Below are 21,872 nucleotides of genomic sequence, written 5' to 3' on the forward strand. Positions count from 1 at the left end.
TTTACATTCATCAGTGTACATGATTGTATGGTTGATCAATGTCAGGCTGAAAAATTCATGTAAATTGTGCAATATATTTTTAAAAATATTTTATTGGGAGCTCTTATAGATATCATAACTTCCAGTAGTTCAATTACATGGAGCAGTACTGTACAATTGCTACCACAGTACATTTTCTTCTTAAATTCCTGATGTCAGCTCTCCTTTAACCCCTCTCCCCTCAATTTCTTTATTGTGGAAAACAGAACCTGGATGAAAGTGTGAGCAGCCTTATCTCTACACTCCTGACCATAGGGCTTGGGAGACCAGTACTAGTGTTGGAAGAAAACTTCCACAAGCTCCAAAGCTTGAACTGCTAATGCACAATCTTCAGATAGAGTTTTCCCCAGAACTGTCCTCCAGTAAGATGTTAGTGTACAGCTGCTACAGGCGCCTGACTCTTGCTACTCAGCTGAAAGATGCCTAGCTTTAAAATCAATCAGGTTCCCTTTGTTGCTGTCACTCAAGGAATCAACTATCCCTTTGTCTCTTTAATGCCCCCTGGATTGGTCCTAAGGGACAGTTGTGTAATTGAAGGGCAGATATAAATGGGCTTTGTATTCTTTCACCAGTTTATGTAAACTCAGGGCATGCAGCTCCCATCCCCACTCACCCCCCCCACCCCACCCCACACACACAGGCAGACACCTACCTACCTAACAAGGTAGGCGGGATCTTTACCCTGGGGATCCCTGAAATAATTGGATGAGCAACTTAAGACCAGTGCTGAGGGTAGCTGGAGTAGAGTAACTGTCTCCTGAGCAGGGAGAACAATACCAACAACATGTCTGCTTTCGTAGTTAAAGCTGCTGGCAGATAGTAATTAGTCATATGCTTGTATGAAGTATCATTAAGGTAGCACTATAATGAGAGGGTATTGTGGGGATGATTTTTAATTAAGAGAATGTGACTGGGACTCTTCTCCAACTTACAAATCTGAATGCTTCTGCGTTTGCTTTAATTGGTGCACAAAACTAAATAACACTTGTACTAAATGGTCTTGCTTGCAGGCATATGAATATTAGCCTACCACTGACAAAATTATACATCAGGGAAGATATTGCAGTGTTCTTTTGGATAATGAATGTGATACCAATCTTCTTGAATTTGTCAATCTCAGCCTTATAAACCACTTGATTATCTAGTTAAGAAGAGCTAGTACCAGTCTATTAAAGTTGATTAATACATATACTATCAATTTTTTACCATTCCGTTTTGTCTTGACAACTTGCAAATTTTTCATTATAATATTGCATGTATGCCATTTTCCAATTATTAGAGGATATTTGCAGCTATTTTTTTCTCATTTTCAGTTATGCCATGTCAAGCACTGAAGGTCCCCAAAGCTCTTCCTCCATCCACATCATTACTGTTGACTGTACTTTGAGGATTTAGTATTTCCTCAGTGTTATTTCATTGCCATCAAACCTGAGGGGTCCATGTTTGATCACCAGGTCTTCCTCGCAGTCCCTATTTCTGGAGATTCCACTAAGACCTGTGCACCATGGATGGCCCTGCTTGTCTTTGAAACACTGGGTGGCAGTGCTTCTGGCATCACAGCAACCTGCACGCCACCACAGGACAGCACTGTAAGATGAGTGCTGTGAGCTAGAATACAGGCTCCATAAACATAAAGAATGTGTTTCTGTTCCATAATCCTTTTCATATATACCTGTAAAAATGGTTTTCTCCCAAGTAGAATATTCAGCATGTTTCACATTCCCAATTTTGTCTAGTACTTAATTGTTTTTCAGTTAGATTGATGCAATGAATACATCTAACCTCTACCAACTGGAATTAGCAAGTCTTATCACTCCTGTGGTCTATTGGTCTCATGTCTTCCTTCTGTTATGTTTGTTTTATGTATTCATGTACATCTTTAAGCAAATATCAAATCTGTGTCCATTTATCACTTTCATATCCAACCTGATTTCTATAATAACTATTTTTATCATTTGGATTGTTTACATGTTTGTATTTCGTTCAATGGGCAATAAACATTAAGCATAGTGTTTTATTTATATTCATATAAGAGGGTTGTCACTAAAGATCTACTTTGTATCAATGCGTATTTTAAGGGCTGTATTGTAAACCAATATGTTGAAAATAGTCAATGTTCTGTTCTGTTCTTTTATAGGAATCCAGGAAGATGATGATCATTTGCTTGAGCACTTACAATGTGAAAGATGCATGGACAGAATAGAACAATGCTATAAATTTAATACCTATTCTCAGCATAAAAATAATTTTCCTCCAAAGGAAGCTTACGAGATGTTTGAATTACATGAAAAAATTGTAAAATCAGATTTAATCATTCTAGAATTAAATCAGAACAGAAGCAACAAAATACAGAAGTCAGTTGTGCTCAGTGAAGATGAGAAAACTTTTCTCCACATTGAACAAGAGCAATTTTGTGCTGAAAGAAAATTTGCTGAGTGTGAACCACCCAGGCTCATGAAGTCACAATGCATTCAGCATCAGGAGTTTGATGAACTTGAGAAACCACACGCAGGCGGTAAATGTGGGACAACCTCCATCGAGGACTCTGAATGCAGTCAGCGTGGGCAAAAACTCAAGAAAGTGTTCAAACTCAATGAGCATTATCAAAAAAGTCACAAAAGACAAAAGCTATATAAATGTTTGCAATGTGGGAAAACTTTCCACAGTGTGTCATACCTCAAGGGACATCAGGAATCTCATGTGGCAGGCATGTCCTATGTATGCAGTGAATATGGGAAAGGCTTCACCAGGAAGAGTGATCTCACTGCTCATCAGCAAACTTATACTGGAGAGAAGCCCCATGTATGTTGTGAATGTGGCAAAGGCTTTAACCAGAAGAGTTCTCTCACTTTTCATCGGCGAACTCATACTGGAGAGAAACCCCACATATGTGGTGAATGTGGAAAAGCTTTTATCAGGAAGTGTATGCTTACTGTTCATCAGCAAACTCATACTGGAGAGAAATCCCATGTATGTGGTCAATGTGGAAAAGCCTTTCTCAGGAAGGATGGTCTCACGGGTCATCAGCGAATTCATACTGGAGAGAAACCCCATGTATGTGGTGAATGTGGCAAAGGCTTTATCCAGAAGGCTTCTCTCACTGTTCATCAGCGAAATCATACTGGAGTGAAACCCCATGTATGTGGTGAATGTGGAAAAGCCTTTATCAGGAAGACTTTTCTCACTGTTCATCAGCGAACTCATACTGGAGAGAAACCCCATGTATGTGGTGAATGTGGAAAAGCTTTTATCAGAAAGGGTAAACTTACTGAGCATCAGCGAGCTCATACTGGAGAGAAATCCTTTGTATGTCGTCAATGTGGAAAAACCTTTCTCAGGAAGGATGGTCTCACTCTTCATCAGCGAACTCATACTGGAGAGAAACCCCATGTATGTGGTGAATGTGGAAAAGGCTTTATCCAGAAGACTGCTCTCACTGTTCATCAGCGAAGTCATACTGGAGAGAAACCCCATGTATGTGGTGAATGTGGAAAAGCCTTTACCTTGAAGTGTACTCTCACTGTTCATCAGCGAACTCATACTGGAGAGAAACCCCATGTATGTGGTGAATGTGGAAAAGCTTTTATCAGAAAGGGTAAACTTACTGAGCATCAGCGAGCTCATACTGGAGAGAAACCCCATGTATGTGGTGAATGTGGAAAAGGCTTTATCCAGAAGCCTTCTCTCACTGTTCATCAGCGAACTCATACTGGACAGAAACCACATAAATGTAGTGAATGTGGCAAAAGCTTCATTCGTAAAGGAAATCTCAAAACTCATATAAAAATTCACAGGAGAAAAACCCTATGTATGTAGTAAGTGTGGCAAAGGGTTTATCCAGAAGACTTCTCATACTGGTGAGAAATCCCATGTATGTAGTCAATGTGGAAAAGCCTTTCTCAGGAAGGATGGACTCACTGTTTATTGGCGAACTCATACTGGAGAGAAACCCCATATAAGTAGTGAATGTGGCAAAAACTTCATTCATGAAGGAAATTTGAAAACTCATCTATAAATTCACTGGAGAAAAACCCTATGTAGGTGGTGAGTGTGGTAAAGCTTTCAGCCAGACGCAATGCCTTACAGCACATCAGAGATTTCACTAGGAAAGAAGCCCTTTGCTTGAATTAAATGGAACATCAAATGGAACATCTTATATGTGGACGTCAGATCTCATTAAACATGAGAAATTTTCAACAAGAAAACCTTTCATTGGTGTTAGTGTAATAAAGTTTTCAAAACAAAGGAAGAGGTGCTGGAGTTTGTCCTGAGCCAAGTGTGTGAACGGACAGTTGTGGCTTACCACATGGGTACCCATGTTATGTGTTGCTGTCCCTCTACTGACATGGCCCACCATTTTGGGGGCAGATGACTTTCCAGACTTCCACAGAATGTATGCTCTTCCAGCTTTCAGTGCCTGAAAGAGAGCTGAACCTGGTGTTTTTGGATAACAGATGTACCAACCAGTAGAGTGCCCACCTAGTTGCCAGTTGTGCCTGCTGCACTTGCATGTTCTTTGTTACCTCCCCCTCCTGCCGGAGACAGCACAGAATTACCATAAAATAAAAATAAAGAAAAGAGAGGATGTGTGGGAACAATTCATCCTGAGGATGAATGGACCACAGTGAGCTTCAACCTCCACAACCCTGAGATAAGAAGAACTAGATGGTGCCCAGCTTCCACTGCTAATTACTCTAAAGGGATCACAAAAGAGGGTCCTGATTTGAGTGGGAGAAGAAAGTGGAACAAACCAAAATCATAAAATAGATCAGGCTTACTGATCTGATGTAGACTTGGAATCCCCAGATTATGTCCTCTGGTGACTCTTCACTCTTGGATCTGTACTCACTCCTCTGACTCAGATTTCAGCCCAACAATTTACAGGCTCAGAGGGGAAGAATTACATCTGAGAGGTATACACTCCTTAGAACAATCAACTATACTAAATCAAAAGGACAGCATTTGCTTATGGATAAGAACTTTTGAAAACAAGGAATAGGAAAGAAGGATGAATAATATAAAAACACAAGGAGGGCTGAAGTGGGAAGAAGGTTGGTATGTCTCAGGAATTGCAATCAATGTATGAATGTGGCAACCACATACATGGGGTTTCTCTTCAATTTACTCTGTAAAGTTTTGAATCATAAAAAAGTTTTTTAAAAAATTGAAGAGCTCATGTCTCATCAATGCTTTCTTGTAGGATAGTTACCAGGTAGCTGTAATGAGTGTGTAACAAACTTTTACCTGTGTTTCTAAGTTTTCTTGGCGTAAATCTACAAAATGTAAAAGCCTTAAATTCAGTCAAGATGGGAAACTCTCCACTGGTAGTCATATGACATCACATACCAGTGATGTCACACAGAAGGAAGTTTCTGGCAATATAGTGACTTCGCAAATACCTCCTTGGTTTCTCTCTGTCAGTAAACTACATTAGGATTTTAACCTCTAAGTCCACTGCACTTGGAAAAAGTAGCAGAAAGGGCACAAGCTCAAGGAAGTATAATCTACAGACATAGCTATTTATATAGATTTTGATATTGAGATATATACCACAGTAAAATACTGGTAAAAAATCTGGCTCAAAGACAATAAAGATATTCCACAGGGTTTAGGCTGCTTTCTTTACTGAGGAAAGGGGAAGTATTTAAATCAGGCTATTCGGAAGGCTTGCTCTACCTGAAATTTGCACATACATTACGGTTACTGTAGTCAGAACAGAGTGGTACTGGCTTAATGACAGATATTCAGACCAATGTAAAAAAGCCAAAGACCCAGAAATAAAAACATCAGCATACAGGCAACTTATCTTTGATAAGGGACCCAAAAATATTAAATGGGAAGCAGATGCCATCTTCAATAAATGGTGCCAGAAAAAATGGATATCTACCTGCAGAAAAATGAAGCAAGACCCTTACCTCACTTTGTACTTTTTCTTTTGAATTCATGTTTTTTGAGAATTTGTTAATAATTATTTGTTTCCTAACACTAGTATTGGCATAGACAATATTTTTTAGGGTGTTCTAAGAGGAAATTATCGCACAATGTGCACTAGTGAGTATTCATTAGAATGAAAAAATTCAAGATATATCTGAGGGTGTGGACAAAATTTGAGACTCAACATGATCATTTTTTTACTGCATTAAATATTTCTAACTTTGACAACAAATGGCAGTAGGTAGTATCTGGATTGTAAACTGAGGTCTGAGCAATACATAGTGCTCTGAAATCTGCCTGGTGAAAGATAGACAAAACCCATTCCAATGAAAAGAAGGCATGGTCAGATGCATGAAGGTTCCCTAGACTCTATGCACAGTGGTCCCTGGAGAAGTGCTGACAAGGTAGGGAAACCACAATTTCTGATAGTAAAGCCTCACTGCCTTCATTCCCTTGTCTCTGCTGAAACCGAGTTTGTCTGTGCTCACAATGACCTCCCATCACTGTGTATCTTGCACAGTAATACATGGCTGTGCTCTCAGGATTCACAGAGCTCAGTTTTTAAATAAACATGGTTCTGGACAGTGTCCCTGGTGATGCTGACTCAGTACTGGAGAGCTGGATTATACTTCGTGCCCCCCCCCATTCTCCCATATTATCCCAATCCACTCCAGACCCTTTCCTGGAGTCTGGTGCACTCATGTCACATGATAGCTGGTTAAAGAGAATCTAGAGACAGCACAAGTGAGAGACAGGGTCTGTGAGGGCCTCACTAGTCCAGGGCCTGACTCTTGTAGCTGCACCTGGGCCTATACAGCTGGGGATAGAGAGAAACCCAGTGAGTCATGTGCTCGGATGCTGCACTCCCAGACTTCATGTCTGACTCCCTGAACCACTCACCTCCCTGAGTTGCCAGAAAGAGGAAAACCCACACATGCTTCTTGTTCATGTGGATAAGATCCGTGACACCCAGAAAATGCTCTCCTGGTGAGAAGGAATATGAATTTAAGTCCATGCGTGCTGTGGTTTCATTTGGGTTCTAGTCAGGCATTTGCGTGTGGGAGGTGAATGGTATGTAAAAGTAGAAAGGGCTGAATGGGGCCCCTGCCTCTGGCACTCACACTCGAAAAGTGATGCTGGTGGAGTCCTTGGGAGAACACAGCCCTCTCTGAGGTCTTCACTCTACCAGTCATGCGGACAGCTGTGCAGATTGTAAGTTGAATGTAGCTTTACATCCATTACCATCAGAAGTACACAGATGATCTGGTGAAATTAAAGACAGTCTCTATCCTTACCAAGCAATGGAATCAAGACTAAGCCTACCTGAATCTTGTCATTCCTTTGACCATGTAGGGAAACAAGTATATGTCATCCCTAAAACTCCTTTCCCCTATAACGTTCCAGAATATTTGGGAAGGGATAAAAGACACTTTGTTATATTCTATATTTAATATTGGAATAAAAGTGTTTCCTAACAAGTTTATTTGTGGGGTTACAGGAACCCACAGAAATCACAAGAAGGTCGTTTTTCTTCCCATGGATTAGTACCCTATGTGGGTGATGGGTATTCTGAGCCCCCTGCTGACAGCAACCCATCACATACAGAAGAGGTGTTTCCTGGGCTTACACTGTCTTCCAACTTCTGTGGGGCACACAGTAACATTTTCTCTGGTCATAAGCATTCAGACGATTGGTCAGGAGTGTTACCTGGAGTTGTCTCTGCAGATTTCCAAACATGGGGAGTGGAGCTTCCATAGTGGTCAGCACAGCAGCTTTAACTGCAGTCTGTATCCAGGCTCCTGTGGGGCCTTAGCACCCCTGCAAGTCAACTTTCTCCCTGAGGTTATTATTTTTTAAACATTTTATTAGGGGCTCATATAATTCTTATAATCCATACATATAAATACATCAATTGTATAAAGCACATCTGTACATTCTTCACCCTAATCATTTTCAAAGCATTTGCTCTCCATTTAAGCCCTTTGCATCAGGTCTTTTTTTTTCCCCCTCCCTCCCTGCTCCCGCCTCCCTCAGGAGCCCTTGATAATTTATAGATTATTATTTTGTGATATCTTGCCCTATCCGGCGTCTCCCTTCACCTCCTTTTCTGTTGTCCGTCCCCCAGGGAGGAGGTCACATGTAGATCCTTGTAATCGGTCCCCCCTTTCCAACCCACTCACCCTCTACACTCCCAGTATCACCCCTCACACCCCTGGTCCTTAAGGTATCATCCACCCTGGATTCCCTGTGCCTCCAGCTCCTATATGCACCAGTGTACAACCTCTGCTCTATCCAGACTTGCAAGGTAGAATTGGGATCATGGTAGTTGGGGGGAGGAAGCATTTAAGAACTGGGGGAAAGATGTATTCTTCATTGGTGCTACATCGCACCCTGACTGACCCATCTCCCCTAGACCCCTCTGTGAGGGGATCACCAGTGGCCGACATAAGGGCTTTGGGTCTCCACTCTGCACTTCTCCCTTCATTCACTGTGGTAAGATTTTTTCTTTTTATGATGCCTTATACCTGATCCCTTTTGACACCTCGTGATTGCACGGACTGGTGTGCTTCTTCCATGTGGGCTTTGTTGCTTCTGAGCTAGATGGCCGCTTGTTCACCTTCAAGCCTTTAAGACCCCAGACACTATCTCTTTTGATAGCTGGGCACCATCAGTTTCCTTAACCGTATTTACTTGTTCACCCATTTTGGCTTCAGCAGTTGTGTCGGGAGGGTGAGCACCATAGAATGCCAATTTAGTAGAATGAAGTATTCATGCATTGAGGAAGTGCTTGAGTAGAGGCCCAAGGTCCTTCCGCCACCTTAATACTAAAACTATAAATATAGACACATAGATCTATTTCCCCATCCTTGAGGTTATTTTTATCTCTGATCCCTCAGTGTGAAAATCTTTAGAGGTAGAGAGTGCTACAAGTTGCAAACACTGTGAGTTGGATACAGTGAAAGGAAGTATGATCTACAGACATAGCTATTTATGTAGATTTTGATATTGAGATATATACCACAATAAAATACTGGTAAAAAAATCTGGCTCAAAGAGATATTCTACAGGATTTAGGCTGCATTCTTTAGAGAGTAACAGGGAAGTATTTAAATCAGGCTTCTATTCAAAATAATTGAAACAGGAAAATTTTAATTAATTATTCGACGTTATGGGGAAACCTGCTAGGCAGACTATTTTGGGGGTGGTTTTCTGTTATGTTTGATAGGAAATTTTGCAGGTGTTTGTAATTGTTGAAAACAGTAATCTAATGCCACTGAACTACACTTGAGAAGAATGTTGCAAATAATATTTTGTTTCATGTTTCATGAGAAAAATACGTTCAAATACATGACAGAATGTTTTGCACACATAGCTGGAAACTCATGGAAATTCTTGCCAGTCCAACATTTCTAAAACTTTAAAATATTGAACAGGAAAAGGGATTATGATATAAACCAATAACTGAAATTACAAGAAAAAAATTCATAATGAAATCGTCTGTTTATTATTTTATTGTTTGTTTTTTTCCCAAAGCATTTTATTGTTAGCTGTGGTCATCATATAATTTGTCAATTTGACACGATTAAGAGTGAAGGGGTGGAGTCTAGTCAGTTAATCAGATCATAGCCAATGTGGCCTCTGTGTTGGCATGGCCTTCTGAGGATTCTGGGAACTCCTGCATTCCTCCTTGGATGTCGGAGTCTCTTTCTCTGTCCCTGTTTCTCTCTGTTCTCTCCCTGGGAGACATTGCAGCTTACAAGATACATAGAAGTATGCTAATGCCCTGAGCTGGAGAAACCACGTGGACCCATGCCAGCACTTAGATGCTTGCAATGCCACCGGATCCAGAAGACTTCCCACCCACTGGCCTGTGCTTTTCCTGCATTTGGCATCATTGCATGTGTTTTGTGAGTCTGAAGAAGACTTTAAAAATAGGTATCGGACACATGGTCTAAGATTGAACTTAAGGACTTGATCTGGGCTGGGATGTTTTCTCAATATTTGATTTCTCTTGTATATAAAGCTATTTCTCAAGGAAACGAGTGTCTATGAATTTGCTTCTCTAGTCTACCCAGAGTAACACAGATGCCGTATCATTCCACAGTTCAATCACATCAAGCAGTATTTTCTGATTGCTACCACAATCAGTATGAAAACATCCTCTTCTTTCTTGAACTCTTTAATATCGGTGCCCTTTTACCCCACCCGCTACCCCACTGTACCTCCAAGAAACCCTTGTTTGTCTTGCTGCCTCTATACGTTCATTCTGGGTTTGTATACTGTTAAACAGAAAAACACATAACAAAACTCAAGAGTATTACCCCCAGTTGTAAAATTCATCTAAGATGAACCCCAATAGGAATTGGAAGTTGAGGAAGAAGGCAGTCCAAGTGTAGTCTTCTGTCCTTCCCTGGAGTCCAGGACTGAGCCAGATGTGTTTAGGATCAATTATGTCAGTCTGGCTCCTGGAAGGTGGTGACCTTGCTGGATAACTGCCTTTCCAGGGCTTCTGTGTTCAAACATACTCTTTAGGTCTGGCGTCCTACAGCCTGCCCCTTGTACCTTTGACTGAACACATGCTAACATTCCCCAAACTGATTGTTAAACATATTACAAGGAATACAGACGACAACGACAAAACTAACTCCCTGTCTTCCAGTAGATTCTCCCCATAACACAGCCCTATTTTGTCATCTTTGCTGGTGAGGAGGGAACACTGTTCTTTTAGCAGCACAAATGAGGGATGCTTATAAACCACGATCCCTGCACTGGCCGCAAAATGAGACCGCTGATTGTGGGGAGTGGGACCCACTCCTGATGATGAGCCGGCTCCATCTCTTCTCTGTGTGAGCAAAGTACTGTTGCAATGTCTGTGGGTAAACTGCTTTTGCTGGTGACCACAGACAATGGTTTAACAGAATTATGCTGTTAAGTTGACCTTACACTGCAATAGAGGGGAATACTGTTGGAAGGAAGAATGAGGCTATTTTTATACATCTACCTTTCAATTGAAGCACAGCAAGTGAAAAAATGTATTTAAAAGGAAAACTAAGTATTGGATCGCCCCTGTGTACAGCTTACTGCTGTGGGATCGCCAAATTTGCGGATAGGTAGCTGGGTTGGGAGACTGGGATATAATACCGGGTGTCCTTTAAACTGGTTTACCCACAGAGAGCACAGCTGTGCTCTCAGTCATGCCGTCCCAGTTCACAGCACCTTCCTGTGCTTTGCTTCCCTTGCAGGTGCTGTGGCAACTCCCGGCCGAGCTGTTGATACTTCAGGAGCATCCCACAGAAGCCTGTAGAGGCATCTGGAGGCTTGATGCTGAACCACAAGGTCCGCAGAGTGAGGAGAGCTCCCACTGGTGATAATTCCTAGCTATGCCCAGCTCCCTCCTGCAGATGATTAGATCAGGCTACCTGGAGAGAGGCTCAGCACTGGGGAAACAGGAGTGCTTGGAATCTGCCAGGAGCTGGGCTAGGTGTCAGTGGAGGTGTTTCTATTTTGTTTTGAGAAAGGAATCACAAAACTTCTCACCCTGCTAGTAGAAATGGGACCTGGCACCTCCAGGTTTCCCAGCAGTTTTCCTGCTACAGGCCAGGTACTTTTCAGAACTGGTGCCCAGACTCTAGCATGATCCACTTCTGAATGTACACCCCTCCTTCCCGAGCCATCCACTGTACTAGAAAATTGAAACCCCAGGACCACGCGTAAACAGCGGATAATTCTGAGCTGTATAGGAAATCACTGTTATAAGCAAAAATAAAAGTGTACTCTTCTAAAAATAATACAGAGAGTCCATAAGGGACTCTAGTAGACTGTTTATACTCCTTCTTTGCCCCAAACCACAATAACCTCTGGAAATGCAGACCAGTATCTGTCATGAATATAGATGCAAAAAATCCTCAACAAAGTCCTGGCCAATAGAATCCAACAGCATATGATTTTTTGTTAAGACCAATATTCTCAGGCCAATGAATCAGGATAAAACCCAGCAATAAAAACATCCACATACAATTGATGTTTACAATGGCCCAAAAGACATTAAATGGGAAGCAGGTGCCTCCTCAACAAATGGTGCTGGAAAATCCGGATATCCACCTGCCAAAGAATGAAATGAAATATCCCATTCCATGCACCAAAACAAATTCCAGGTGGATTAAAGACCTATATGTAAAATCCAGAGCTAGCAGGATCATCAGAAGATCGGGTCATTGCTAGGAGGCCTAGTTCAGGGACTACATGGGCTGGCAGAATTAGCAAAAGAAACATACTCCATAAAAGGTAAAATAGATGAGTGGGACCTATGGAAAAAAACACTTGTGTAAATCAAAAGAGTTTATTTATTAAACGAGTAAAAAGAGAGCCCAGAGGCCGGAAGAAGGTATTTAGTAATGACACATCAGATAAAAGAGTAATTACTGAGATCCACAGAATTTTACAAGCTTATAGCAAGGAAAAAACAAACTTTTGATAAGATGGGAAAAAGACCTGAACAAACAATTCACACAAGATGACACTTAAATGGCTAATAAACACATGTGGAAATGTTCCAGGTCAGTCATCCAGGAATTGGAAATCAACACAACAATGTGATACCAACTAAAGCCCAGTACTGTATCCCAATTTAAAAACAAAGCAAAACAACAATAAAGGGTGGACAGGGTCTGGTGGGATAGGGACTCTTGCACACTGCTAGTAGACATGTAAATCTGTACAGCCACTATGGAAGGAGATACGGTGATACCTAAAACATGGAAATTGAACTACCATCTGACTCACCAATACCATTACTGGGCATATACCCCAAAGAAATAAGGAAGCGATGACGAACAGTCATGTGTTCCCCCATGATCATTGCAGCACAGTTCACAATAGCACGAAGCTGGAAACGGCCTAAATTCCCATCAAGAGAAGAGTGGATACATTTTTTAAAAACTCTGATACACACAATTAAGTAATATGAATCCCTAAAAAGCAGCATTGAAACACCTCAACTCGTGGAGGGCTCTGGAAGAGATTAGGCTGAGTGAAGTTAGTCAAGCACAAAAGGACAAATGCTATCTAAGTCCACTGCACTTGGGAAAAGTGGCAGAAAGGGCACAAGCTCAATTTTGCAGGCCATCTGGTCTTCTGGCTGGGAGCTAGATCGGCTGGGAAAGAGCTGGACCAGGCAATGAACCACAAATCATCTGGTCAAGGTAAGTATAGTGGAGGTCATTTGGCCAAAGGGCACTTCCTGACCTGATAGCTGGGATCCATTGGTGGGGGGAAAGAGGGCAGGATGCTGAGTGATAGCAATATGGATCTGGGGTGAGGTCCCCTGGAGAGGGTGGTGGCCCTCTCAAAGGGGTGAGGCTTAGTGATGATAGGGAGTGGACAGCACTGAAGAGGGGAGATGGAACAGTCAATTTTGGGTGAACATAAGTGCGTGTCTGTTGGGGTGTGGGAAAGGAGAGCTGACAGCCAAGTGGGGGAAGGAGGGACTGCAGGTGCTCTTGGGATCAACAGGTAGGGAGGGTATTTCATGACTTGCACTCAGAGAGCAGAGCTGACTTAGGGCTCTGGGGTTACCTGGGAAGCCAGGCCAGATGTCACAGAACAGTGGACATCGAATCTTGACTCTCAGAGTACAAGTCATGCTGCAGAGCTGCATCTGTGAGATCCCCAAATGGGAACTCCACTGGGGGAACTGGATTCTACCCCAGACTCTCTAACCTGAGGATTTAAGCAGGAAAACACATGGTGTCTGGGGTTGAAGAAAACAGCTGTACCAAGAGCTGTGTACTATTGGTTGTCAAACAAGTCTTGGTACAGCGAGTGTGCTGTGTTAAGACGTATTATCCTGGCAACCCTGTGATGGCTGTCCTGTTGCAGTCTGCTTATACTCATCTACATTAGACTGTGTCTCAGAGGTGTGCCGCCATTGGGGCTCACCGTCTTGAAGCAGTGTAATTTGTTTTATTATTTTTCAGAAAGTGAAACCTAGGGATGTTGAGCCCACAGAGAAAGAAAGTATAACAAGGGTTTAGGGTGGGTGCTTGAAGAGTGGAGGAGACAAAAGGGAGATGATTTCCAGAAGTCTAGGAAGGAACCCTATCATTTGGAAAACATGTATGAGTATGCAAGAAATTGCACAGTTTCGATAGAATTGAAACTGTATGACCTATACAGTGGTTCCCAAGTTAAATCATTTTAATTTTATCAAATAAAAGGAAATAAAGGAATAGATCAAGGAATGGGTTTGGAGCTTGCACTAAATCCTAGCCCCAATTTAAGAACAATCAGTTCTTACATCATGGCCCTGCTTGATCCTCGGCTTAATGAAATGATCACTTGATATAAGGGTGCTACAGCAAAGTGTTGAAGAAACCAGATGGTCCCTGACTATCAATCAGAACAGTGTCTGAGGTCTTAAAAGCTTGCATTCAAACAAGCAGCCATCTAAGCAAGGAGTCCGCTAACTCCACACTGAGAAAGCACAGCAGCTCATGTGACCCAAAGATGGCAATTACAAACCATCAGTACAGTGAGGAGAAAAGCATGAGAGCACACATTGTGAACACCCAATTTGTGGAGGCCTTTGGGGATGGTGAGAGCCCCAAACCCATCTGCAGAGCATCTGGTCAGACGGATCCACTGGCAGATGGCTCTAGTCACAGAAAAGAGTCTCCATCAACCTTACTATCAGACAGAGACCATGGTCATCCTGATTATGCAAGGTTGAATTCAACACTCGGCCAGGGGACCACCAAACAGATGAGACTTGACTTGGTTCTGAGCGCAAGCAATTCTTACTGGTTCTATGACAGAAACCTCTTCCCTGGCTTTTTGAATATTTTTGGTGGTCTTTTCCTTCTTACACATTTGCCTTTATACTATTATGTTTTTACCCTTACCCCCTTAGCGAATTTTTGTTTGTTTTTGTTCGGTCTTCCCGCAGTGATGTACAGGTAGAGCAGATGCATACTGATAGTAACGTCTATAAGGGTCTATCGGAATAGGTAGGGGGAGATCGGGAGGGAAACAGGATTTGGGGAGTAACTAATGAAGATGGGAGGGGGGAGGGAGCACTAGGACAGATTGTGATTGTATAAATCTTCTTGGAGACAATTTACCTATGGCAGGGCAGGGGGGCGATGCTCTATAATTGATGTGGGGCCGATTGTAAAATTCTCCGTGACAGGATTGAGTAAATAAACTATAAAATAAACAACACAAACCATTAACATCTTAATAAAGATATTATAAATGATATCATAAGTGATGTCACAGATGAAAGGGCATAATTAAAATAAGAATGCCATGAAGAAAATTCTGTGGAGACCAAGGTAATGGAAAAATAGAACAATTCCTGATAATAATAAATATGGTTAAACAAAATACAGAACACACAGAAAACAAACTACTGGAGAAACGCAACCAAAATAAGATACAAATTGGAGACACAATTTCCATAACCCACTGGCACCAAGTGAACCCACATTCACAGTGACCCTCTAGGACCGAGGAGACTGCTCCTTAGGGTTGTTTCAGCTGCCAGAGATCTTTTTCCTTCATTAAGAAATTGACACATTTTACTATGAAATATGTATTAGATAATCAATTTTAGACTCCCCTTTGAATGTGCAACTGTGTTTTATAAAAGTAATTTTTAAATATGTTCAAAATAAAAATGTTCTGAAACATTTATCAACTAAGATCCTTTAATATTGTCTTAAAAACATTTTATGATCTATTTCAGACATCATACTATTCTATAATTCAGTCCTATTAAGCAGTGTTGTACAATCACTACCACAATCCATTTCAAAACATTGTCTTCCTTCTTGAAATCCTTTATGTTAACTTCCCTTTACCTGCCACATCCCCTGCCATAGCCCTCAGAACCCTAATTCTAATTGTCTCTGTAGATTCACCCATCCTGGGGTTTAAAAATTTTGAAAAATACCTAACCAGGATTCAAAAAGATTACCAACAATGACAAAATACAAGAGCAATAAACGTGTATCTGGAAAAATAACCCACAGAAAATATTGAAAACCAAACCAAGCACAAAGGGTATCAAAAGGGAGATCAAATGATAAAGTTTTAATCATTGAAGTCAGATTTGCCATTTTAATTTACTTAAGTCCTTTCTCCAATGCTCTCAATCTGAGCACCAGGTTATTCCCATTCCTCAATTATGGTTCGAGGGAAATTCCAGAGGCTTATAACCGGTGTAAATTCTGAGTGTTTTGAGTTTTTCCTGTAAGTGTGTTTTGAGTTTTCAGTGTCACCCACAGCTTTCTGCACACCATAATCTCACAATTTACGCCCTGATACTATCCCCCCTTTTGGATTTTAATGATACAATTTACAATTCCGGCACATCTTTTTAGAGCCTTAACGCTCTCTCTTGGATTGGCTGGTGATTTTGAACTGCTGATCTTGTACTTGGCATTCCAATGTGAAATCCAATGTTGTATCAGGGAGAGTATATTTGTCTACCATGTTTATTACTTATTTATTAAATTTTATTTTCCTGATTATGATAGCCATATAGTTAAATTTAATAAGGAATGGTATATGTATTGAATTTTAAATATTAAATAATTTATCACTTTCTGAATATAAAAAGCTGTAATATATTGTTATTTTAGGTAGTTACTTGGCTAACTAGAATTAATCTAAATGTTATGTACCTCACTTCATCAGGGATGTTGTTCGGTGTTTTTGAGTCAGTTTTACTCACAATAACTGTGTACCAGAGAGCAAACACATAAACTGCCACGTCTTGAACCATCCTCACTTGCTCCTGAGTTTGAGACCATGTTTACAGCCACTCTGTTTGTGCATCTAACTGAGCATTTTCCTCTGTTTTGCTGACACTGTACTAAACAGGATGTTCTTCTCTCGGGACTGGTTCCCCAATAACATGTTCAAAATATGTGAGGTCTCACTATTCTCAATTCTAAAGAGAATTCTTAGATATTAGTCTGGAATTTCCTCCTCTTGTGATACATTTGCTATTTTTAAAATCAAAACTGTCCTTCCAAAGAATGTGGACTCTTTATAACTCCAAAGAGGACTCTCACAAAGGACGCCGCCAAGCAGATAGGCCACTCCAGTGCACCTGTTCCCGGTGTCGAGGGTCTCCATATGCTTTGTTTGTGCATCAAGAGAGACAATGGGTAGCAAGCATCCCTGAAGACATGCCACAAGTTTGGCCCCAGAAGTCACCACAATTATTTTCTCAGACCTAGAGATCTTTAGTCAATCACTACCCACAGCACACAGGGAGCAATGCAGAGAGACATCTCCAGAGACCTGACCCTTCAACAAACTGATTATGAGATAGGATGAGAATGACCATGTTAATCTGTTGACTATTTGTACTGCGAACTGAGAAGGCTAGTTCCTTCTTTCAAGCTTTCAGTGAGGAGAAAATTTAGAGAAAAGAAACACCATCCTTGGGGATGCTGAGAGCTAAGTGAGGGAACCCCGATTCCAACAGGAAATTCTCCCTGTCATCCATCTGTGTTGTCTAGACCTGGGTGTCTGTGCTCTGTGGGTCCTTTGTGCCCCCTGCTGCCCATTGTCTTCCCTGCAGGGGATGTTTGTGTCTGGGCTCACATTGACTTCCCCTCACTGTGCTCCTTGCACAGTAATACACGACCATGTCCTCAGCAGTCACGGAGCTCAGCTGCAGGGAGAACTGATTCTTCAGTGTGTCTCTGGTGATGGAGAGTCCGGTTTGGAAGAATGGATTATAATATGTATTACCGTCATACCTTATATCTCCCATCCACTGCAGTCCCTTCCCCAAGGGCTGGCAGAACCAGCTCCAGCTCTAAACACTGGTGATGGAGACACTAGAGATAGTGCACGTGAGGGACAGCTCCTGGGAGGGCTTCACCAATCCTGGGCCAGACTCCTGAAGCTGCGCCTGGGACAGGATCCCTGCAAACAAAAACAGATGGTCCCAGTCAGTCACTTGAAGTCACAACCATCCCCATAGACTCATGTCAGATATCTGAGACCCCCACCTTGGGGAACTGTCACCAGACACAGGAGAACACACAGCAATAGCATCTTTAGACCACAGCTTTGCTTTCCCAAGAGACCTACAGCCCTGTCTGAAGAGGACTGATAGCCTTCCCAGCCCAATGGTAAATTTTACCTTGGTGCCTGAAGAATAATTTGCATGTGAGGGACCCCTGTCCTCATAAGCAGAAAGTGTTGGAGACCAGATTGCCCTCTTCCTTCTGAGCCCATTGTAGGATAACTGCTTGCTTTAACTCATATGCATGTTAATCTATAATGAAAGGTTTTTCTCAAGAGGTGTGTGGTAAAGGACAAAAAATGTCCAGAATGTCTGAGCCCAGTGTTCTCTCCTTCCAGCCCCTCATTGCCCCTGCCCTGCCTTGGACTTCTATAAGTCCTGTGTCCCAGAGAGTGGGCAGGACAGGGTTTGTTGAAAACATCCATTGGACACCAAGGCATCTTCAGATCACACTCTCCAAGACCCATTTTTTTCCTGTCCACCCTGACACCTCCTAATTAACATCCTCATATTCCTGAGAAGTTGTACATGTGTGAGAGTAATATCTATTAGAAATATTAACACCAAATCAGTCCCAAGGAGTTGGGGTTGATAATGTCCCAAAGGTCCAACTCTTCTATGATGCCATTCAGTTCCAATTTCTAGGCACTCTACCCTTGAGGAGATCCCCTCATGCTTCAGGGTTCTGAGAATCACTGCAGCGTCCACCAGAAATTCATGAACGCTTGAAGGAATGAATCACGTGGTGGTGGGGTCTGGTCAGTCCAAATTCTGAAGATCAGGAGAGGCTAAACCAGACACTGGGTAGAAAGATATGCCCCACTCCTAGCTTTGCATTTTATTTATGCACATCTGACCCTAAGCCTCTGACAGAATGTTTCCAGTTGGCATTGTCCTGCTACTAAGCTTATCCACCAGGGTTTTTCCAACCTTGGGTCATGGTCATCAACAACTCCACTGCTCTTACAAGCAATAGACACACCACATCCCAGAGCCTAATGATCGAGGTCACCCTCAGTGTAAGGAAAGGTATTCAAGTGCCAAAGAGTCTCAGGGAAGCACATGTGGCCTATAAAAGTTGGGCTTAAGACAGATAATGTTTTAACTCTGTGGCCTCTAAAAAAAAAGCAAGATACTGAATAGACACGTGCACGCGCGCACACACACACACACACACACACACACACACACACACACACACACACACACACCCCTTTGCTTTCTGGAATACCCAAAATGATGTCAAATCAGTTGAGTCCTGGTTTCAAGTATAAAGATTCAGAAGAGCAGTAGGTGGAAAACAATCGTTTGTGAAAATAATCAGAATAAGAAGAAGAACCAAGAACAGTGTTTTAGATCTTGAACCAAAACACAGTTTCTTGAGACCCAACAGGCACTCTCCATTAACTTTAGGTCCATCCATGCAGCTGATCCTCAACATTTAGAGAATGAGCGCAGACACTCTTGTAAATGTCCCTTACCCAGGGGGCTCTGGTTCAATTGAAATGGGAGCATCTCCAACCAAAGATAGCCTCTCCATTTGTGCTCTGGACACAGCCCCATCACAACTACTCATGGGTCTCACCTTACATTTATTCCCTAAACTCAAGGAGAGTCTACTTTTGTAAAACTGTTCATATTATTGACTCTAGAAGCTGTGCCACTATCTCTAGCCATGCTGTTTTAAAGCGGAAACCCCTTCAAATACTTTCTTCATAATGTATCATTTCCGAATAAATGACAGTCAGTATAATGTCTTGATAATTTAGAAGAGTCTTTATTTGGTTATAACTGGATGGCTAGAATCTAAAAGTGATTTGTTGTTTGCAGTCCCAAGTCCACATTTCAGTCAATCTTTTTTCAGTCACCCTTCTAAAGGCAGAAAACTTATTTATCCTTTGTCTAAGATGTAATCAAGCATGGACAGAAGCAGAAAGAAAAACTAATGCTACTATTCTTTAGGCTTAGGGAGCATTACAGGGCACAGCATTGATTATAACATTCTGGCAACTAAAAAAACCAACCATGCATTACCAGGTACATTCCTTATCATAAAAGAAACAATGCCAAAATTGACTATAACATCCTGGTTACCATAACCATAAGATTAACTATACCGTTCAGATTACAACATCAAAGGAAGCAATATTGAATCAGAACAAATGATATATTGAAGAATAGTCAAAACTAATTGTGTCCAGAACCTGGGAACATGGAAGTACATGCTAAAATTAATCACCAGCAGATACTTTCCCATAAGGGAAGGGAGAAAGGATAGGTCAACTAGCAGTCTACATTCTGAGATGTGACGGAGGAACTGGTAAGTCACTTAGCAGCTTACAAAACCAAGTCACTTAGAAGCTTACAAAAATGGAGTTTTTTTGCTAGTCTGCCTCAATAACACAGTTTAAAATATTTTCCCCAGACTAAGCTTTGACACCATTAATTTACTGAATTAAAACATCTGTATATCTCCAAATATATATATATATATATATATACATACATACATACATACATACATACATACATACACACACACACATACATATTACAATGGGGGAATCCAAGCACAATGTTTTGGTCACCTGGACTTATTTTGGCCAGAATTTGCTGAAGGGAATAAGCAATTGCTTTGAAAAGAAGACACATAGATTTCAGTACAATCCAGGGGTATAAGCACAGGACACTAGCATTTTTTGTTTGGAGATAATTGAGTCAGTTCCCTTTTCATATGCGCACTTGCAGAGCATCACCTGATCCTGTTCATTTTACCAAGCCCCCATCTCACCGTCTGCCCTTGGTGCTTGTCTGACCGATTTAAGCTTGAGACCATGATGTAGCTGCACACGAGTTCAGCTCACCTCCATGTCTGAGTTTGACTGCAACGATCGTCTCAGATAATTTCATAGCAGTGGTTCATAGGGGTCTCCTTAAATGTCACCTTGATGACATGACCCATCTGCACATCACTTTCCTAACAGGGTTGCTACACATGTTCTCAGTGAGCTCCTGAGTGCTCCCTGTACTCTGAAACAGCAACACATCGAGCTCTAGACGCAGATGGTCTGGGTTTGCTTTGCAGTCCTCCATCTCCTGGAGTTAGGCTTAGTCGGTCACTTAATCAAGGTGCCCTGCATCTCTCTTAATTCTGAAAGGCGGAAATGATGAAAATATGGCTCCAAGGAAAATTCAATCATATTTGCTCCACTTGTCTATAGTTGTACACGAAATAGACATACAACACTGCAGCCTAAAATTACAAGAATTTTTGTTGTTGTTTTATTTGTTGCTTGGTTCCCCTTTTATTCTTTTGATGCACAAATGTCTGATTTTTAGAAGGTCACTCTCATCCATATTGTTTTCTTTGTGTGTACTTCTTTTGCTATGTTTGACAGTGTATGAGTGCCCTGCAATGGGGCACTTACATGTGTCCCTGCTTCCTTATAGATGGACCCTATGGCTCTGGTATTGACATTAGGTCCTTGATCATCATGTGTTTGTTTTTGTACATGAGCTGAGGTTTCAGGTCTCTTTCATCTTCTGAGAGTTGTGATTCAATTGTGCTGGCACCATTGTTGAAGAGAATGTTGCTGTCCCTTATAATTTCCCCTTGGACCTTTATTGAAGATCAGTTGCCTTCTTGTGGATGGATTATTTATTTGTTTTCTATTCTGTTCCATTGGTCGGCATGCCTGTCATTGTATGAGTGCCAGACTGTTTTGATGGCTGTGGCTGTAATAATTTTAAGGTTGGTTTCTGTGAGGCCCCTACCTTGTTCTTATTCTTTGGGGTCTCTTACTTATCCTGGGACTCTCCGTATGAAGTCAGTCATAGGTTTTTGTTGTTGTTG

The 21,872-nt window shown here is 41.6% G+C and overlaps 1 protein-coding gene across 1 annotated transcript in view; it reads left to right on the plus strand.

Annotated features, from left to right (window-relative positions):
• Window positions 1-21,872, plus strand: part of LOC142443186 (zinc finger protein 613-like) — a 48,162-nt gene that overhangs the window by 5,630 nt on the left and 20,660 nt on the right. The window contains exon 3 of the mRNA XM_075544713.1: window positions 2,177-3,009. Coding sequence (XP_075400828.1) covers window positions 2,177-3,009 — 833 coding nt within the window. The remainder of the gene's footprint in view (window positions 1-2,176; window positions 3,010-21,872) is intronic.

The sequence above is a fragment of the Tenrec ecaudatus genome, chromosome 3, assembly GCF_050624435.1.
Source record: "Tenrec ecaudatus isolate mTenEca1 chromosome 3, mTenEca1.hap1, whole genome shotgun sequence".
Lineage (NCBI taxonomy): Eukaryota > Metazoa > Chordata > Mammalia > Afrosoricida > Tenrecidae > Tenrec > Tenrec ecaudatus.